This window comes from Triticum urartu, chromosome 7, assembly GCF_003073215.2.
Source record: "Triticum urartu cultivar G1812 chromosome 7, Tu2.1, whole genome shotgun sequence".
In the NCBI taxonomy this organism is placed as follows: Eukaryota; Viridiplantae; Streptophyta; class Magnoliopsida; order Poales; family Poaceae; genus Triticum; species Triticum urartu.
Genome location: NC_053028.1, coordinates 696612279 through 696625562, shown reverse-complemented (window position 1 = coordinate 696625562; position 13284 = coordinate 696612279). Strand labels below are relative to the sequence as shown.

The 13284-nt window shown below is 44.4% G+C and overlaps 1 protein-coding gene across 1 annotated transcript; it reads left to right on the top strand.

The window, feature by feature from the left end:
• Window positions 1-3989: 3989 nt before the first annotated feature.
• On the top strand, window positions 3990-7947 carry LOC125521089 (protein SRC2 homolog). The gene is made up of 7 exons (XM_048686140.1): window positions 3990-4193; window positions 4297-4401; window positions 6474-6600; window positions 6685-6756; window positions 6844-6892; window positions 6979-7372; window positions 7463-7947. Exons 1-7 carry the CDS (start codon window positions 4160-4162, stop codon window positions 7498-7500), a joined length of 819 nt encoding a protein of 272 aa, XP_048542097.1. The 5' UTR covers window positions 3990-4159; the 3' UTR covers window positions 7501-7947.
• The last annotated feature ends 5337 nt before the right edge of the window (window positions 7948-13284 follow it).

The following is a 13284-nucleotide window of genomic DNA, read 5'->3' as shown; positions in this document are numbered from 1 at the left end:
ATAATAGTAAGTCTGGTGTGATGGACGACTTGGTCAGTGGTCCATTCATTAAACTGGACCATCATTGTTCGAATCATGGTGTGCATATTACCTTTTTTGGGGGCTTTAAAGGGAGAAACAAAAGTAATAATGGGCCGGCCACTAGGCGTTGCAGTGGCGTTGGTTGGGTTCCGCGGAGCTAACAACGCCGAATAGGCGAAATCACTAGCTCGTTGCAAAGATCACTCTAACTTTTTAGACTGCGACAAGCAGCGCGTCATTTGTCGTAACATGACAGTTTTTTTTGAATTTGTTTATTTAAAACGTTTTATCTTTCAAACCGTGCGTCCAAATCTTGAACCATTTTCGTCGTTGGATTCCTCGCATCGAGATCTTTAAAATTAGATCCCATGTTGATAGGTTTTGACGAATTTTTTTTCAAAAAAAAACCAGACGAAAAAATGAATCAGGAGCACGGGTTTTTCCCTTTTAGAAAGAGGCACGCCCGTGCCTTTCACGAAATCACAACCGCACCTCTCGCGAAAGCAAAACCGCAACTGTCACAGAAGGAAAAAAAAAGAGAAAACGTGTTTTTTTTGTTTCCGAGGAGGCACGGCCGTCACTCTCGCGAAAGCACAACCGTGCCTCTCGTGGAAGCAAAATCGTGACTCTCGCAAAAGAAAAAAAACAGAAAATGTATTTTTTTTTCGTTTCCGAGAGGCACGGCCGTGACTCGCGAAAGCACAACCGTGCCTCTCGCGGAAGCAAAACCATGACTTTCGTGAAAGGAAAAAAACAGAAGACATGTTTTTTCCCCGTTTCTAAGAGGCATGGCCGTGACTCTCGCTAAAGGACAACCGTGCCTCTTGCGAAAGCAAAACTGTGACTCTCGTGAAAGGAAAAAAAATACAGAAAACGTGTTTTTTTTCGTTTCCGAGAGGCACGGCCGTGACTCTCGCGAAAGCACACCCGTGCCTTTCCCGAAAGCAAAACCGTGACTCTCGCGAAAGGAAAAAAAGAAAACGTATTTTTTTCGTTTCCGAGAGGCACGACCGTGATTCTCGCGAAAGAAAAATCGTGCCTCTCGCGAAAGGAAAAAAAACACGTTTTTTCGTGTACATTTTCTTATCGAAAGCTAAGAAAAACCGGTGAAAAACCAAAATGTCAAAAAAACAAAAAAACCGTTCAAAATGCTGAAAACGCGGGCGAAAAAAAAATTCAAAGGAAGCGTCCAGAGCGCGGCACATGGTGAATGACTGAGAGCGCGTCAAGTAGCGCTGAACTCCTGACGAAGCACTCCTTAACTAGTTGCTCTCCTGAATAGGAGCTCCCCGTCAAAGCGAGATGGCAAATTGTTTTTTTAGAAGAAGCGAGATGGTAATTAAGGGAGAGCGTGAGGTGGGCCTAGGTTCCAGCACGTTGGCCTGTTTTCTTTTAATTCTAATAGTCAAAATGAAGCCCAAGGCCTTTGATTAGCATTAGTAGTACTCAATGTGGCCTGTGATGCTTAATGGTAGCACACACAATCTGATGTGGTACTGGTGAATTTTTTTTCTTTCAAAACCCACAATACAATCACAAATGCTGAACATACACAGATATAAGATTCCACCCCTACGAATACATGCACATACGAGAGAGTGTTTTGTTTGGATTTCGGATAGAGCACGGTACTGTTATGCGACCCTCCGCAAAGCTCTTTTTACCAGGAGGTAGCGGCAAACCAGCCTCCGGCGATCTCACAGCTAGGGTTTCCTTGCCTCTTGCTGATGTCATCGTTGGTCCGCCTCATCTTTTATGGTCAAGACGGTGTATATCCCGGCCTTTGGTGATGGGAGGGCTCCGTTTTTGATGTTTTTTATGAAGTTTTGTTAGGGTTTGTACCATGCTCAGGAAGACAAGGCAGATGCGGCTTCTTTAAGATGGAACAAGATCCTCCCCGCCTAGCCCCCGTCTTGGCGATGTTTGTAGCGTCTTCGGAGGGCGTGTAGAGTTGTGTCTTCGGTGGATCTCATGGGATCCGGTCGACGTTTGTCTTCGGTGGACCCGCTTGGTTCCGGTCTTCGTTCATCTACGTCTATATGACTGCAGGTTGGATCCTTTCGATCTAGGCATCTCTTCATCGGTGGCGGTTGCTGTTCTGGCCCAATAGGGCCTTAGCACGAGAACATCCCCTACTTTGATGAGGGAGGATGATGACGGCGGCGCGCCTTCGACTTGCTCCAATGCTTGCAGTCATCGCTAGGTGGTCCACGGACATGGTTACAGTTTTATTATCTTTATTGTTCTTGGTGTCGTGATTGAACATGAATAAATTAGAAGTCTTTTGAAAAAAAGAAAGAGCCTTTGAAAGAGATGCATGTGCCTTCTAGCGGACGGAACGCCCCCTGAGAGAACGCTTATCGTCGCTAGTAGACTTGTACCAAATCCAGTAATATTCTATCACCTACCATGGTATAAGACTACTCACAATGAGCATAACATAGATAGTAACATCACACACATCTAAGTTAAATAGATGATGTGGCATACAATAAATAAAGAAAAAGATGAAAGTGATAACATAGCTAGTTACTACTAATATGAGTAACATCACACATATTAAGGTAAGATGTGTTTATAGTCTAATAAATAAAGTGTTGCATGTTACTCCCCATTATAAAAGTAGTAACATAGACTAATAACATGGGCATGTTACTCGTCTATGTTACTACCCACTGTGGCTAGTTTAAGATGAGGGAGGTGGGCTGTTGGACAAGCGGATCACAGATTGCACAAAACTTGTGGGCCCGTCCGTGTGCGTGTCCGCTTGCCTGGTGCGTTGACTTGACTTGACCGACCGTGAACGTACCCGTGGGCGTTGGAGGGAAACTGTCTCACATGGCAGCGGCATCGTACCATGGCGGGTCCACCATAACAGCATCTATCCGTTGTTTCGCATACTACCTGCTACTACTAGCATCTATCCGTTGCTGACTTGACTGTATTTTTTGACAAATCTAGCCCCTCTGAGCGACTTGAGACATATCTAGCCTTAGACAAAACTAATTTAAAATCTAGCCCCTAAGGTCAACGCCACAGAGCATGACGCCGAACTTGTACATCTCGATGCCATGCTATGTGGAGCCGAGCAAATCTGACCCTTAGGGTTTCTGTGGGCCCATCGGAGGTCGGCTCCACGTAGCACGACGCCGGATTTGTACAAGTCGGCTCCGTTTAGTGCGACGCCGACATGTACAACTTTGACTCCATGATATGTGGCGCCAAGCCCGGGGATCAGACTTTAAATTAGTTTTGCTCAAGGGCCAGACGTGCCTCAAGTTAGGCTAGTCATAGTGGGAGTAACTTAGCTAGTAACATAACGCATTTTAAGAAATTTTTGCTTATGTGACAAGTAATTAATGAGAGATGGTAACATAATATGTTACTATAACATAGCGCTTTCCAAGACAAGATGAGTCTATAAACTAATAAATGAAGCCATCTAAGATACTACTGTTATATTACTTTGCATTATGAAGATAGTAACTTAAGCTAGTGACATATACATGACACTAGTCTAAATTACTCCTCACAACGACCAGCCTTATACAAAGAGGCCAGATTTGTCAAAAAAATACGACCTGACTTGAGTCTGGACCGAGGCCGTCCGTCCAGCGGATACGGCCGCCTCGACTCCCGTGTGTTTTCCTTTTCCCCTTGCATTGCTACTACTAGTATTTCCATGTTCGCGCACGATACCCATTGCTTGGGATGAAAATTCCATCCACGACTACACATACATATGGCAGCTTTGCTTGCGAGGCGAGAAATACGGATCCAACGCGCAGGCGACGCGGTTTACCGGGGGCAACAAGCAGCGTCCGTCGTGGTGGTCACGTGCAAGCGACGCCAAGCCCGGGGTCGAGGTCGCCGGAGCCCGGGCGTGAAAAGGCTGCATCCAATCCGCTTGTGAGAGACAGCAAAGCGCGTCCGTACGTGATTATTGTTTTCGGAAGGCGACGCCCAAGGGCAGAAAACGCGTGTCCCCTCCGGCGTCGTCGGGCGGGCAATAAAGAGCCCCCGCGCCCTCGTCCATCTTGGATCACACCAGCAGCAAAGGTCGCTTTCGCCTCCCTCTCTCCCTATCTCAGCCCGCGCCCCCTTTTGCCGCCGCCGCCGACGATTCAACCGCCCGCCCATGTCGATCCAGGGCCTGCTCCTCGAGGTCAGAGGTAGGAATACTCCTTCCTTTCCCTCCCCCGTTCCCACTCCCTCGCTCGCTTGATTGATTGGACTGGAGACCCCTTTTGCTCAACTCAATTTCGTGTCGACCAGTGACGGGGTGCCGGAAGCTGCGGGACACCGAGTTCTTCTCGCGCCAGGACCCCTACGTCATCGTCGACTACGCCACCACCAAGCTGCGCACCCGCACCTGCACCGGTACGCCATTTTTCCGTGCTTGCTTCACCTTCTCGTGCACCATGGCTGTATCCTGTATGACGTTATGCGTGACCGCATACTCCTCCTGCTCTTCAAATAAAAAAAAAGAGAGTCAAAACTGGTGGCATTTGAACTGGTGGTCTAGCTAGCGCAATGCGCAACTAATCTGTCTGGCCACACTTTAATCTCTTCATTGAGCCCAATCTGTTCCAGTTATCGTCGTGCCTTTGCACACGCACGGTGGCTGCAGCATTGCCTCTTCCTTGTTCTACAGGAGACTCAGTGTACACTAGCAATGACCTGTTCATCGAGGAGGGCGTACCGAACCCACTTTCTTCTTCGCTAGTTGCGCCATCCCGCGTTAGTTGCACCAACAACGGTGGGCGAGCGACCATGCCAGCATTGCCTCTTCTTTCTTCTCGAGGAGCAGGAGCAGCGACGTCTTCTCATCTTCAGTTATATATACTTTGCTATAAGCAATCCTCACTGCTCAGTTTGGTCCTTCCAGCAGTTTGCGCGTCGACAACCTCTGCCCAAGCCTAGGTGCCCAAAACTGGTGGTATTCAAACTGAATTCACTCGATATTTGAACTGGACTCACCCGAGTCATCATCTAGTGTATTGTACAGTCTGTCGCCAATTTAGTCTGTTCAATCGATTAATCAGCATGCTCGACTCAATTCGTTTCAGTAGTTGCACCTACCAGCACCACGCGGTGGTTGGGTAACCACGCCCAACCAACGACTAGTTCTCAAGCGCACTTACAGTTTGCTACAGCATGGCCCACTGTTTGATTACTATACGGGCTGCTCTTCTGAAACATGTGCTTGTCATTATTAGGACTGGTGTCAACTGACTGCTCTCATACTCAGCCCACTCTTAGTAAAATCACTAGTAGTAATCTAACAGTAATACTGTTCATTCATGGAAGCCGACATTATTGCAGTTGAGCTGACACCATAGGATTATGATGTTTCTATATCTTCGTCGGTTGCACGCGTGATCATTGTGTATCTCCTTGGAGTCCATGTATTCGATAGGGGTACTCTGCCTCCTATTATTTTTTGCGAAGATCACGCGTCTCGTGATGAGGACATTTTTGTTTCTTGCACACCTCCTGGTGGATTCGTGCCACCCTAGATTACAGTAAAAAAATAATCACGCCACCCTAGATTGGCATAAGATACTCAGGTCGATGGGAATATATTCTTCTATCTTTGTTTGATGCGCTGCGCCCCTGATGAATATGATTCTACACACTAGCGGCCCACATTACTCATCCTAGTTTTTGCGGAAATGCAATGTCGTGGTTGTTTTTGTTTCTTTCACGTCTGCTAGCTGGTGGAAAAAAAATGGTACCCTAGCTTGGCATAAGATACTCATGTCGGTTCGAGAATATATTCTTTTAACTTTGTTTGATGCACGTCCTATGAATAAAGTTGTACGCGATAGTGGTACTCATTACTTGTTCTGTGGGAATCCTGTTTCCTTTGTAGTACGATTTGGCATCTACCTCTATATGTTTCGAGTGATGCTCTCAGGATGCTGAGCTGCTTCTAGAAGTTGGGCAATTCAATTATTTGGAACGCTATTTGCCAATGTCAACGTGTTACCATTTTTTATATCTCTATATTGAAATTTGCTACTTGGCCTTCCTTATCCAGACAAGGACTTAAAATATAGCAAACTGGCATGGTGTGCACTTTATTTTGAGTTTATTTTTTCTGTTCTCTATGAAACAGAAACAATTGCTTCTAAAACTACCCAGGCCTAGATTACACCCTTGCAGGAAAATTCGTTTTCTGTTATCTTACGATTACTATGCCGAATAGAAAATGCACTCTCATCCATCCTAGAGTTGACCTGAACAAGTCCTCAACTTTTTCCAAGAGGTTCTTAGATCTGCATTTCATAACATATTATTTAATCTGGCAGACACCCATTGGCTTTCAATTAATGTGGAGTGCTAAGCACACTTTTTTTCCGGTGTGGAGTGTGGACTGCAAGGACATTTCCAACGTCTGTACATATTTGACCTCCATAAGCTTACTGTTTTTTTCCTAATACAATCAGATGGGGGAAGGAACCCGTCCTTCGACGAGAAGTTTCATATACCACTCATCGAGGGGCTCCGCGAGCTGAGTATCAACGTGTGGAACAGCAACACAATCAACACCGATGACTTCATTGGCAGCTGCAGGTTTGTACATTATGATGCAGCTCATTTTAGTCATTATACTGTTACCGAGTAAAGCGACTGATGGCTGAGCGTTTCTGCATGCAGGGTTCCGCTGAACAAGGTGCTCACAAGTGGCTACGATGATTCCTCATGGCCCCTCCAGACACGCCATATGAAGTGGGTGTTTTGTTACATATGCGTACTGTAATACCTTTCTCCTACTGTCACTTGCAGATTTCCTGACACTGAGGTCAACCTGTGCAGGTCTGCTGGGGAAGTTAAACTTATCATGCACTTTGATGTCTCAGCAATGGTGAGTGAGAGGCTGATCACTGGTCATTGTTTAATTGTTTCTGTTAATGTGTCATTGCCTCATTGTTTTTCTCTTGTGTATATCAGAAGAACAAGATGGCAGGTAAAACTTCTGGCCAGTACGCTCCTTCGCCATACGGTGCCTCCTCAGCTTCGTACCCAGCGCCTTCAGCATATGCTGCAGCACCCCCACCGCACCAAGCTTATCCAGCTCCTAGCCACGCACCATATCCTGCTCCTTCTGCGTACTCAACTGCGCCTCCTCAGCAGCCATACCCAACTCCGCCTCCTCAGCAGCCATACCCACAGCAGGGATGTCCTCCTGCAAGTCACCCACCACAGCCATATGGACAACCGTACCCACCGCAGCCGTACGGGCAACCGTACCCACCACAGCCATATGGGCAGCAACCTTACCCGCCACAGCCATATGGGCAACCCTACCCACCACCTTCAGCAGCACAATCCCCTTATCCACCTGGTAAGATCTTGATGAGCTTAGATAAATCCATCCATTTTCATGCCTCTAATCCGGTGAACTAATGTGATGATCTCACTGAATCTTATGCAGCACCGTACCCCGGAGCTTATCCACCGCGGCCATATTGATATACCCAGCTTCAGTGATCTGACGCGGCGGCATCGGAAGAAAAAAAATGATGATCAGTCCTGGCCGCTGCACTGTTTCAAATGGATCACAAGCCTACTGAAGGCGTGTTAGATAACTGAAACAACATGTAAATCATCTCCTTCTGCGTCAGTGTTGTGAAACAGCCTAGCAATCATCAGAAACGTTTACTCTCTCTAGTATGCACTATATGAGTAGCTTGCAGACTGCCATGATGAAGTCAGTTCTATATTGTGGTTTTGCCAAAATGGCGATGCTCCTTGCTTCTGTTTGGGCGGTCATTATAGACTGTTCTTCCAGTAAGTCTGTAATATATAGTGCTAACTGCTCGAACGTCAGTGAATGCATGGCAGCTGCAGAAGGTCGCAGCACCTAAAACCTGTAAGTGTTTTTGTGATGCTCAATAAATTTGCCTTGTTTGATGTACCCATGATGTGTGGTGGATTTGATTAAATGTGGTTTTGTTGATTGGCTACAAAGGTTGATGTATTTTTGTTTCTGATAGTGTTTTGTGATGCTCAATGCACTTGCTTTGTTTGATATGAGACTGCCGGTGCTAATTTTCTGAGTTCCGCCTCTTCACGCCTGTTAAAAAGTTCAGATTTTAGTTGATCTACGTGGGTTTGTGGATCGACTGCGAAGGACGCATCATCTTGTCTAAATCGTTTTTTGATGCTCTTTATTTGATTTGTATACCCTTGATGTCTTGCCAACAGATGAATGAGATTTGTGTGGATTTGCCATTCCCGAGATACTTGAGCTGATATTGATGCTTGTGTAACCTGTTAAAAGTTCAAAATTTGGTTGATCTCTTTGCGGGGTTTGGAGGCTTATTACAGTGTGTTTGCAGGGCTTTCATTATTCTGGAGATCTTACACGGGCAAGGCAAATCAGTAGGGCTTTTCTTTCTCTTTCCCTAGAAAATCAGTGGTTAATTATTGCTCTGTTCATTGATTATCTACCGAAGCCTTTTTCTGGATAAGACCATAACACGTATTTTTGTTAGCGGCTGGAACCTGAGCTTTACCATGGAAAGGTTTTGCAGATAATTAAACGTGTAAATTGATGATAATGATGATGATTCCACAGGAATGTAGTCCTTTTCTGTTCACTTTTCACGATGCCAACTTTCAAAAGACATAATCCTAGTGTGCATGTGTCGGTGATCCAAAGCATGGTGATATTGGATATTACTTCCAATATTACAACCAGCAAAGTAGTGAGGTTAGCACTTAGCAGTGTTTCTGCAGGGCTTCAATCATTCTGGAGTTCAATCTTACAAGAGCTATCATACCTGAATTTCTTTTCTCTTTTTTCCCTTAGCGAGATGATCAGTAGTTAACCATTGTTGTTCTAGTTTTTCTGCGAAGGTAATAGTGTTTTTTTCCAGGATTATAGAGTTACAGTCAAGAGGCAAGAATTCCTCGGTGCATGGGGGCCGTCTATGTAGCTGCACAGTTGTGCTATACTCTTTACTGCTGTATCTTGCCAAGCAATCTACGACTACGATGAAGCTTATGTGAAATAAACACCCGATTCTCTCTCAGGGACTTGATCTCCAATGCTAGATGATCATACGGAGAGCGAACAAGTGATTGATCAGTGAATATCGATAGGGCCATAGATGAATCGGACTGTACGACAACTGAAAGCTCAGTGTGTTGCATGGCCAAGGCTATGCCCTGCATCAAAGCATGTATCTTTGCTTTCAGTGCATCATTACAATGTAACAGAAATCTATAAGCAACAAAGATGATCGTTCCATCATGGTGTCGTACTATCACACCAGCCGCCACCATACCATCACTCTTGGAAAACGCCCCATCCATCGACAGTGCCACCTGGTCCCTAGGTGGTGGAATCCAGGCCAAAGAACTTGTTGCATTCGTCGGTTTTGGCCTTTCAGGTTCCAACACAAACAACACTTTATCCTTTAAAATGTCCTCCGTCTAGTGTCTGTTAGCTGAATCAAGCGACTGCGAGTAGCTCCAAAGAAACTCTACGGAAATTTCAAGAGGAGATTTTTTTTTCCGGATAAAAGACCAGAGCACATATCTTGTTTAGTGCATGGGTCTATGGGGGGAACCTGGGCTTTAACAATATTGGAAGGTTTTGCTGATAATCAAATTGTGTTAAGCTTCCAAGATTAATGATCATGATGATGTCACATGAACGTACTACTTTGCTCCTCACTTTTCGTGATGCCAACTTCCATCCTCGGCCCTCACCCAAAAATTAGTGCACTCCTTAGGGATTGGAATTGGGAGGGAGACGGAGACGGACTATGCACGGTTGAGCATGAACAGGCAACATGTAAGAGGTTAATTAATGGGGATGGATTGGGGAAGGTGACTATTAAGAAAGGCGAGGTGGCAGGATGGGAGACTGAAAAGGATGACACAACGGTACATATATGTTTTTTTGACAACAGTTTTGGGACTTGATGGAGTAGGATAAGAGAAGCTCTACCTGTCCGTGCCAATCCCGACATCAAGGCCATTGCTTCTCTTTGGTACATCTTAGTATGGGACCCAAGTTTAGTTGTGTTCTTTCTGTTAACTCCCACCACTAGTCATTAACGGGTAGCAACTTTCGAAATATAAATAGTGTAAGTATTGAATGATGACAAAAATTTAGGAATTAGGATTATAGGAAAAAACATCCGCAAGACTATGTGTGCATAGCTGGGGACCATGCCCCCCCCCCTCCCGACAAATCGCTGAAGGAACTCTTTTGGGAGGACTTATATGGAAGAAAATGTTCTCATTTGTCTATTGCCCACCCTGGAGTGCCAGTCAAGCTCGATGGCATTCGCATGCGGTTCTCTGAGAAGGGGGCATGTGATTTCAAAGATAATCTGACACTTAAAGTTGATTTCACATTAGTTTTTTAATTATTTATGTGGGAGGTCATAAAGAGCCTCCAATAAGTATAATAAATGTTTATTGATTATATAATACGTAATTTAAGGCATTTAGACAGCAGACAGATAGATGACCGTTTGTTATTCAAGACAAGCATCCATTTCAAAAGGGTGCATCTAGGCACTACCGTCAAATCTCTATATTTTGTGAATGATGTGATAATAATGGTATCCATGAATATGTATAAATCATCCACTCGGCTCCATGGAAATTGGGTATCAAACCATGGTTTTGTTGGTATTTCTGGTGATGGTACACAATAGATGGTTCTATACACTGGTTGGATACACGAGCAGGAAGAGCAGCGTCGTATGAGGATATAAATACAACATGTTGGTGTTGTTTGGTCCATTTATCATAGGAAGCCTACAAACTCAAATGGGCCAAGTGCAAAGATTGCTCTCGTGGGTGTGTCTTTTCCCGATGTGATTGATGTTGGGGGGGGGGGGGGGGGGGGGGGGGGGCTATGGTCCCCAGATTTGGGGGAGCAATCTCAAAAGTCAAGCTACATGTGAAGATCATGTGTATAGTGGTGATGTGCCAAGGGATACTGTATATGGCACTGTGCATACTAGAGTCATCTCTTTCTTGCTTCGGAGATCACTGGCCCTTGGTTGTGGGCTCGTAGATAAGTTGGGGATGAAATCCATTGATCTCTACTATGAATTAGCCTATGAAACATTCTTGCATGCAGATCTATTGGAAACTAAAAATAAGATGGGCATTGTCACCTTTGTTGTGGACTTCCTAAAACCCACAGCCTCCCGAGACAAGAAACATACATGTGTTTGAATATTGGACTCCTTTTTTAAGAAGGACAAGACTTCCGGCTGCAATGACACGGACTTTATCTCTCTAATCACCACCTCCACCAAAGCGGTGTGACCAGAATGACAAGCATGTCGGCCTAGATAGTCAAGGAAGATGCAAATATTATGCTATTCGATGCAATGGTCACCACTCGTATTGCTTTGTATCTACATATTTTCAATATCTATGCAACCATCCACACTAAAAAAACACTTCCGTGATGACACATGTTTGTCACAATAGGTTACGTTTTCTGTCATGTATGTACGTCCATGACGATTTTATGACAGAATCAAGATAGTTATACATGTGCTACCATGACATTTCCTTTCTCTAAAGGCACATGTTATCTTTTGTCCTTCTAAGTGCCCATTTATTCTTGGGCTCATTTCCAGCACTCGATTACTTATGGTCCGTTACTGGCCTGTTCCGCTGATTTGCTAAATTCAGACTATGGTTACAGTCGGCCCGTTTGTGGCCCGTTAATTCATTGGGTCGTTTTCATAGCGTCATCTAATACGGCTCATTAACGACCCGTTTTGCCTCTCAATAGAATTAAGCCAGTTATACATACCGGCCTATTAACGGCCCATTATGGTCGGGCCCATAAACATATGATTACCATATTAGCCCGTTTAGGGCTCATATCGCGGTCTGTTATTGGTCCATGAATAGTATGCCCTATGTTTGGCCAATCGATTATACGACCCGTAGAAGGCCCATTAATTATACGGTCCATAGAAGGCCCATGGATCCGATGCTCCGTAGGAGGCCAATGGTCACTTCAGCAGGTAGCATGACCATGGTTACAACGGTCCGTATATTGCCCATGGTTATTGTGGCCTAGTTCTAAAAAAAGGTTAGTGTGGCCACGAGCAAACTGCAGAAAAAGAACGAAAGTGACTACAGGCAAACAAATAAACAAGACAATAAGAAAATAAATAAGCAAGCAACTTACGCTAGGCCATTACAGCTATTACACATATTACATCCACTGGGAATCAGAGTTCGACACCGGTGCAAATATAGGAAACAAAGCAGTATATTACATACACCGGACAGCTAAATTTGCCACCAGTGCAAATAAACGCGACGGCAAAACAAGTCCATAACTGAAACAACTTCAGAAGAGCTCAAGAAACGTTATCCTGGTTTTCCACCATGCTGGCAATAAGCTTAGCAAGCTTATTAGATTTCTCTTGTTTGGCGTTAAAATCCTCCAACACTTGCTGTGGCACTAGAAAATATGCATCTGAATTCTGCAGGGACTTTCTCAGTCATTCGATTTCTTGTCGCAGCACTACTGATCGATGTCTTTCAGCTTGTAGTGGAGACTCAAGAAGCCGAACTGATCCAGGCAATAAGTTCCAAGAGCTTGTGCCAGCAGTAGTGGTGAGTAACTCAAACACTACTTTCAGACAAAACTTTGGGGTTGTCTCACTGTTTTCAAAATAGTTTTTATCAGCTTCCTTGGAGATCAACAGGGATGTCTCACTATCTTTAACCTTATTTTCATTACTTTCTTTACCAATGCAAAATGGGGTACTCTTGTCCAATATTTTGTCGGCATTCTAAAAGAGAGATAAGCATTGTAAAAAATGTACATCATGTATATAAAAGTGTTGAACAGGTATTCTAAAAATGATGAACAAGTATTCGAAAAATGTTGAACAAGTATTAGAAAAAATGTCGACCGTGTATATAAGAATGTAGAATGAAAAACAAAAAAATGAAAACCAAAAAGAAACAAAATAAACTGATGGAAAAAGAAAACGAAAAAACTGATAAAACAAATGGAAAATCCCGGAGAAGAAAAAAACAAAAGAAGAAAAAAGCAGAGAAAAACCAGCTATTTTTTCCTATAAGTAAGGCGCGCCCTGATATTCATCACAAACACTGGGAGCTCCCTTTCGCCTGCAGCGCAGGGCGCTAGGCCGGCCCATGAAGCTTTTTCTTTCATGTGTTTAATCCGACAAAAAATGTGCTCGGATTGTGATGAACCTACCTCATCGAGGTACGCTGGAGCAACCA

Excerpts from the sequence above, each read along its gene's own strand:
- LOC125521089 (XM_048686140.1), top strand. The coding sequence starts at position 4,160 with ATGTCGATCCAGGGCCTGCTCCTCGAGGTCAGAG. Across the intron at positions 4,194-4,296 it reads CCTGCTCCTCGAGGTCAGAG|TGACGGGGTGCCGGAAGCTG; the intron begins GTAGGAATACTC and ends CGTGTCGACCAG. Across the intron at positions 7,373-7,462 it reads ACAATCCCCTTATCCACCTG|CACCGTACCCCGGAGCTTAT; the intron begins GTAAGATCTTGA and ends AATCTTATGCAG.